The 8,003-nt window shown below is 38.8% G+C and overlaps 1 protein-coding gene across 1 annotated transcript; it reads left to right on the plus strand.

The window, feature by feature from the left end:
- The first annotated feature begins 1,333 nt into the window (after positions 1–1,333).
- LOC111044120 (craniofacial development protein 2-like) lies at positions 1,334–1,855 on the plus strand. The gene has a single exon (XM_022329189.1). The coding sequence runs from the start codon at positions 1,334–1,336 to the stop codon at positions 1,853–1,855; it is 522 nt and encodes a 173-aa protein (XP_022184881.1).
- The last annotated feature ends 6,148 nt before the right edge of the window (positions 1,856–8,003 follow it).

The following is an 8,003-nucleotide window of genomic DNA, read 5'->3' on the forward strand; positions in this document are numbered from 1 at the left end:
GATCTGGATATCTGTTGCACGTTTTTAGTTCAAGACATAATATGTCTTAGAATAATTTTTAATCTGTTTTGTCAATCGGCAGGAAAACGGTGGTTTTTCAAAGTTATCTTACTCCCTTATTTTTGGGTATTTTTCAGAAATCAAGATAAATATCCCAACAATTTTCCTACACACATACAGTGTGAGTTGTATTATAATAGCTACAGTACATACGTACTGTATAGTACAGTACCTGTTCGTTTTTACCGTATAATTATATGATAATAGAAAGCTTTATTAAAAACAGCCATAACTTCCTTGTTTTCGGATATTTTCGAAAACGGGACTTACGCATTTCAGTATTTGGGGTCGCTGAATCCAAATACGAAATCAGGATCTTTCTATCTTCATTTTCTAGAGAGATAGATTTTGAGAAAAGTGATGACCGGAGAGACGTAGAATCACCATGTGAAATCGGCGATATGTCCGCTAGTATCTCGATCAAATCGATTTCTGCTTGCCTCGAGGGGAAAAAACCTGACAAAAGGAGGTTCCTGGCTCGGGATCACCATGTGAAAGACAGGATTGGACTCAATGTACTTTGACAAAAAAACGTGAACACTGTTCAGTGTTCAAGTTGCACGTCTCCTATCGTGTGAAAGAGGCCTGAGAGTGATGATGCAGAAGAGTTACCACCACTCTTCTGCATCATCACTCTCAGGCCTCTTGTTAAATAGCATTAGTGGAATCGCATGTTTTTGAGAATCACATTGAACGGATGGATCTGATGATGTAGTAGTCTACTTTATTCAAGCTTGGTGCGCTCGCAAAAAAACGTTTCTATTTTGGTTTCTTCACCTTTTTTTAATATTTACATTTAATATTTTCAATTTAATAATATACACATTGCATATAAATAATTTCTGTCCAGTCATCGGCGAATCCAGAGATGACCGATGTCGTATGCGCAGATCGCCCACTATGTAGAGAACGCCCATGAATGACATCACACGTAAATGACATCACACCTATCCTATCGTAACTATGACGTCATTGAGGGGTATTTCTCTCCCCACAACTCCGCTCCCTCCGCTTGCTCAATACCCTTTTTCTCTCTAGACACCATGCTCAAACATCACTCTCACTCATTTTCTCTCATAGAAGACTTTGCTTTGTCAAAGTTTCTTCCTCTCAATCATATACATTCCCTCTTTCTCACACACGCAAAGCAAAGAAACCAAACAATAAGCCTCGGATCAGGACTGGAATCACGGATAACACAAATGGAAACAAAAATAAAAGAAATTGGAAATGGAATCACATTTTAAATATAGCGTCATGGAATGTATGCACAATGTTGCAAGCAGGAAAGATGGCTGAGATTAGTAATGAAGTGAAGAGATGCAAGATGGATGTGGTGGCGCTGCAGGAGGTTAGATGGAAGGGCTCTGGAAGGATAGATAAGAAGGATTATAGTGTGTTGTATAGTGGCAATGAGGAACGAGCTGGTAGACATGGTACAGCCCTCATTATAAATGCAAAAGTAAGGCATCGACTTTTAGCTTTCTGGCCAGTCTCAGAGCGTATGTGCAAGATAAGAATAAAGGGACGTTTCAGGAATCTGACAATAATTTCTGCATATGCACCTACTGAAGAAGCCACAGATGAGGACAAAGATACATTCTATGAAAGTTTGGCTAGGGAATGCGCAAAAGCCCCAAAGTATGACATGTTGGTAGTGCTTGGCGACTTCAATGCAAAGGTTGGGAAGGAGCCATTTTTGAAAGGAGTGTCAGGGAAGCACACACTGCATAAAGAGACAAGTGAAAATGGAAGAAGACTAAATAAAGAAGGGCTGAGAAGCCAAGGGGTATAAGTGCACATGAGTGAGTTTTGAGAAAAGCCATTTTAAAGTTGGAGTGTTATAATCAATTCCAGGAGAACTCATGTTCATCTAAACCAGAATATTCTGAATAGATTTGGTCTTAACTAATATTAGCAGGAGAATAAATACAGTTTTCCTACTCTTATTTTATGTTATCAGTCAATATTTGATGAAAGTCATCACTTGTACCCCTTGGCTTGTAACAGAAATCAGAAGATATGTATGGAACAGGTTACAAGTGGATTGAAAAAAATCAAATTTCACAAAATCAAGAGGTTATATTCGTTTAAAAAATGAATGATTAGGTATAAATATTGGTGATATTTATTCCAAATGATTAAATTTTTTTTCAATTACGACTCACTATGCTGAAGTACATTTCCGGTATGTCTCAGACTTTGTTGGAATGCATTACCGGTACTTATTACTCCGAGTCACTGCTGTAAACATTATCATTATTAGCATTGTCCTCCTGTTCATACAAAACTTGTACATTTTGCTTTTCTTTGGCTTGATTTGTTTCTCTGGTCACTGTACTACCCTCATGGCTCAATGTTTTGTAGAATCTGTGATGTACAGGTGGGATGTATGGCAAAAGATCTACAAGATCTTTGTACTTGGCTGCCTTTATTTCCTTCCTGATTACTTTAGGAATAAGGGAAGGCATTGCTGTTGGAATTCTGCCGAAATTTTGTGCTTTCATTTTGTACTCCTCAAAAGGCAAGTCTTCATTGAAAGATGATTTGTGGAATAAACTCCATGGGTCCCCTTTTCTAAACTGGAGCCACTGCATATTCCTAATTCCTTTTACTCCTTTCACAAAGTATTTGTTGATTGGTTCCAGAGTTAGAAAGTCCTCTTCCAACATTTTTTTCACCACAAACTTCTTGCTGGTTGTCGCTATAATCTCCACCCAGTCATTGGGAACAAAAATGCCTCTCTTCATGTTTCTCTTTGTATTTTCCACCTTACCAAAATCTCTGTCACAATGATTATAGGAGTGACCAGCAAGTAAGAATTTAATGTCAACAGTCTCAATGTGTGTTGTATTAACAACATACAGCCAAAATTTGACAGTAAATTGACTTTTATTTTGTCCACCATAATTATCACAAAAAGCAGTCAGGTGGGTGACTGTGGAGGGCAAAGATTTAATGTACTGCATCAAACATGAAATCATTTCTTCACATCCTCTTGATGCTCGTCCTTCGTGCCAAAGAAACATGTATGCATTATCTGTTCCAATGTCATGGACATTGAAATCTTATGTCCATAATTGCCTTGCATAGTAGACTCTTGTACATGTCAAAACCGGTGTAGGTAACATTTTTTGAAGGTCGAAACAAACAGCTCTATGAGTGGGATCATTTTCTACCTCTTTCTTTGCCCTACTCATTTCGTTTTTGGCGTTTTCAGCCTTACACAGGTGGAGTTCTTTAGCAATTGTTGCTGCATTTTTGGCTTCCTGGTCTCCATGCTCAATAGCTGATTTTAACTTATCGCAATTATTACAAGTATCACTATGAGGTCGATGAAATGCAAGATTAAAACATGTATTAAATATATGTCTGTAGTAGGATAGAGTAACTGGCTCCTCCTTTTGTTCCTCACAGAATAATTTATAACAGTCATACATTTTTTTCAAATTCAAGTCAGTATTTAAGTATTTTCTGTCTGGTGCTTGCTGTCTGGAATAGTGACTGCTATATCTGGGAAACATAGCAATATGTTTCTTGACCAAATCAGTTCTTTCCATTTTAATTTTATTTGTTGGAACCTTCCGCCCTCTTTGATCTCGAGGTAAGATTCCTGTTTCAGATTTCTTCTTCTTTGAGATAATATTTGTAACACGCTTGTTTGAAACATCTAATGTTTTTAAAAAAAAATCTTTGCACACCCTCACTCCATCTAACAAATATTGACATGAAAGCGACTTTCCACGTACAGTATTCTCTTTCTTCCTACTTGGCTCTCCTAATATGATAGCAGAGTTTAGAAAGGCCGATTGTAATTCCCAACTAGCGAGCCCCCAGTAATCAGAAGAAAATTTCTGGCGTCTTTCTTCACTTATACTTTTGCAACATTTGAAGCGGCACTCGTGATTGTATTCCTGAAGTTTTCTCTCATTGTGTACCTTACCTTTGCGGTCAGTGTATTCTTTACCCATGTTTCGCAGTTTTGAAGACTTCTGCCTTTTCCATTCCTCAGTTCTTCGAGTTTTCTTTCTACCTGGATGCTTTAGTCTTTTGGTAGGGGGTTCTTGATGTTCAGTCGCAATTTCTTCAGTTTGATCTGCAAATAAATCAACATAGATTAAAACTGAGAATAATACCATACCAAAATTACCATAACAATACCAGTGTGTGGTTTATCTTTCAATTCATTTATCAGTAGGTTGACTCATCTTTCTCAATCATCCACTTCATTATTGAAACTCACATGAGTTTCATTTGCAAAAAAGTATTTAATTTTTTTTATAACTTATGTAATTATATTGATAACTGTTATTATGTTTCATCAATCAAGTTTTTTAAACAGATCACTCCCGTGTTATCGGATGGGCACGTTAAACTGTCGGTCCCGGCTGAAGTATGACAGTCGTAAGGCCCATTGACGGCTTAAATTATATATTCAGGCGGTGGAACATTCCCGCAAGGAACTCCCCACCAACAAAAGCCATACGAATTTATTTCTTTTATTTTATCAATCAAGCCAATAAAAAACAGGTACGGTGATGTTTTATTTTTATAAATCATCTACTGAATAAATTATTACTGTATGATAATCTTAATACATGTGCATCACCTTCAAGAGAACTACATTGTTCCACTTCGTTTTCCTTAATGTGTATTCATTTGTTGTATTTTTGGCAAATAAATATTGATCAATATTAAGGTTATTTTTATCTGATAGGCTACTATATTATGGTAATTAAATTATTACTGAATGATAATATGAATAATAATATTTAATCAAATTTTCAAAATGATAGCTATACCATACCAATTCAGTTAGATTGGAGACTTTCCTAATTATTAATGACAACTATAAGTTAACAGATGAGTTAGCTGAATGTGAGATAAGGTTTAGTGAACTCTACAACAATATTGAAGAATCAATACATTATTAAAAGGATGATAAAAATTAATTTGTTCAACTTACCACAAAAAACGTTGGAAGAGCTATCATCTGATAAGTCCATCTTGCTGATCTGTTGGAAAATAACGAGTTAACCAATTGCTAGAGCAACACAACGGCTGTGATGTAATGTACAGCTCACATTCTCACATGTACCCCTTGGCCACCAAGCGAAACTGACTTTCAAGTGACTAGTTTTATTTTCCACCGTTAGATCTCAGCACATGATAGAGAAGCAGTTGTATCCCTTGGCCACAACATTATTACAGTATTTAATGACCAGTTTCTGCACTTAACTCTATTTTCACAAAAATTACACTTATACCCCTTGGCATCTCAGCCCCTTGGCACTCATGATTGCAAGCACAATGTTTAGGCACAAAAGAATACACTTGGGTACATGGAAAATGCCTGGGTCAAACATTGTAAATCAAATTGACCATGTGCTTATCTCAAAAAGACATACCAGCTCTGTGGAGAACGTGAGAGTGCTTAGAGGACCAAACTGTGACTCTGATCACTACATACTCAAAGCAACCATACTAGAAAAGCTAGCCTCAGGTGAAAGAAGGTTGGAAGAGAGGAGGACAAGATGGAATGTGGATAACTTCCATGATGATGGAAAGAAAGAGGAATTCCAAACAAGGCTGGAGGAGCATATAGAGGTTGCTAGAGGGCAGGTGCAGAGGACTGACAATGTGGGAAATGTATGGTATATTATGAAGGATACCATAAAGAAGGTAGCTAAGGAAGTCATTGGGGAGAGAAGAGAAGGACGATACATCAAGTGGTTCGATGATGAGTTTAGGGCTATTATTGAGCAGAAAAACCAATGCAGACTTGCAATGATTCAAAGAGAGACAAGACAGAAGGTTGAAGCATATAAAGAGAGTAGAAGAATAGCTAAGAGACTAATAAGAAGAAAAAAGAGAGAATATCTGAAGGAAAAGTTAACAAACATAGAGGAGCTCAACACAGCCAATGAAGCAAAGAAATTTTATCATGCAGTGAAAGTGATGAATAAGGGATTTCAGTCTAGGAGCATGGGATGTAAGGACAAGGAAGGAAATGTATTGGCTGAGGAGCAGGAAGTAATGGATAGATGGGCAAAGTATTTTGAGGAACTGACTATGAGTGAGGAGCTGGGTAGAGTGGAGGAATGGGTACCTAAGTACCACACGGCAGACGTGGAAGTTGTGAAACCTTCAGGTGAAGAAGTGAATGATGCAATCAAAAGACTAAGATATGGGAAAGCATCAGGAGAGGACCAGCTAATTTCGGAGATATGGAGGCATGGTGGACGGTCTCTGGCTGAATGGATACATGAGCTGATTGGCCTGGTCTGGGATAGAGAAGAGATGCCAAAGGATTGGGGGAAAGGCCTAGTGTGTCCTATATTCAAAAAAGGAGATAAGCAAGACTGTGGCAGCTACAGGGGAATCACACTGCTGGACGTTGCATACAAGATTTTCTCCTCAGTACTGACCAGGAGGATTAGTGCTTATGCTGAGTCCATCATTGGAGAGTACCAATGTGGATTCAGGCCAGGCAGAGGAACAACAGACCAGATATTTGCTCTTCGTCAGACCATGGAAAGATGCTATGAGTATGGAATAGACCTGCATATGTTATTCATAGATTTCAAACAGGCCTTTGACAGCATCAATAAAGTGAAGGTGCTAGACACAATGGAGGAGTATGGTATGCCCCGAAAACTGATAAGACTGGTGAAGGTGACACTCTCTCAAAGTGTAGGTATGGTACTGATTAATGGAAAAATGAGTAGTGAATTCAGGGTGGACAGTGGAGTTAGACAGGGTGACACTCTCTCAGCGCTGCTCTTCAATCTGGTCCTGCAGAGAACATTAAACAAGGTGGATATGACAGGAAGCATAATGTACAGAACTATTCAGGTGCATGCTTATGCAGACGACATAGTTATAGTTAGTAGGAGTGATCGGGCATTGAAAGAAACCTTTCTGGTGATTGAGGAGAAGGACGACAGGTTGGTCTGAGAGTAAATGAAGGAAAAACAAAGTACATGAAGATGAAAAAGACAGCTGTAGAGAGACAACATCTGGGAAAGCTGGATATTGGCGAGTATTCCTTTGAAGAGGTTGAAAGGTTTAATTACCTTGGCGCAGAGGTCAACCAAGGGAATAGCATATACCCAGAAATAAAAGAAGAATAATGCTTGACAACAAAGCATTTTATGCCAATATGCAATTAATAAGATCGAGAGCTATTTCCAGAGAAACGAAAATGAAAATGTACAAAACCTTGATACGACCTGTCGTGCCATATGGCTGCGAAACTTGGACTCTAAATGCAGCGGACACTCATGCATTGAGAGTATTTAAGAGGAAGGTGATAAGAAGAATCTATGGCCCTAGAAATGAAGGAGGGATTTGTAGGATTAGATATAATGAAGAGATCGAAATCCTACTCAAGAGGCAGAATATTGTCAGATTCGTGAAGTCAAGAAGAATAAGCTGGCTTGGGCATGTAGAGAGGATGCCACAGGAGAGAGCCCAGCAGAAGCTCATGCGAGAGGTCTTCTACAGTGCAAGAAGAAGAGGAAGGCCGAGAAGGCTGGCTGAGAGAAGTAGAGAAAGACCTGCGTGTGATGGGAGTGATGCAGTGGAGAGTGTTAGCCCAGACAAGAAACGATTGGAGGCGAATTGTGGAGGAGGCGAAGGTTCTTCATGGACTGTAGCGCCGCATAAGTAGGTAAGTTTCTCACACACGTGCTCCCCTCCCACCGCTCGCTCCGTACAATCATTCTCTCTCGACACCATGCTCTCTCGACATTCACTCTCACTCGTTCTCTCTCATAGAACACCATACACAATAGTAATATTATAAGGAAAGAATAATAATTCCGCGCGCGCGCGGGCGCGCGTACCTGATGCTCTGTCAATGTCTCTTTCAATCAATCCTATACATTCCTTCTTTCTCACACAAGCACACACGTCTATGCAGTACTTCTCTCTCACACTCT

The sequence above is a fragment of the Nilaparvata lugens genome, chromosome X (genome assembly GCF_014356525.2).
Source record: "Nilaparvata lugens isolate BPH chromosome X, ASM1435652v1, whole genome shotgun sequence".
Taxonomy (NCBI): Eukaryota; Metazoa; Arthropoda; class Insecta; order Hemiptera; family Delphacidae; genus Nilaparvata; species Nilaparvata lugens.

Excerpts from the sequence above, each read along its gene's own strand:
- LOC111044120 (XM_022329189.1), top strand. The coding sequence starts at position 1,334 with ATGTTGCAAGCAGGAAAGATGGCTGAGATTAGTAATGAAGTGAAGAGA.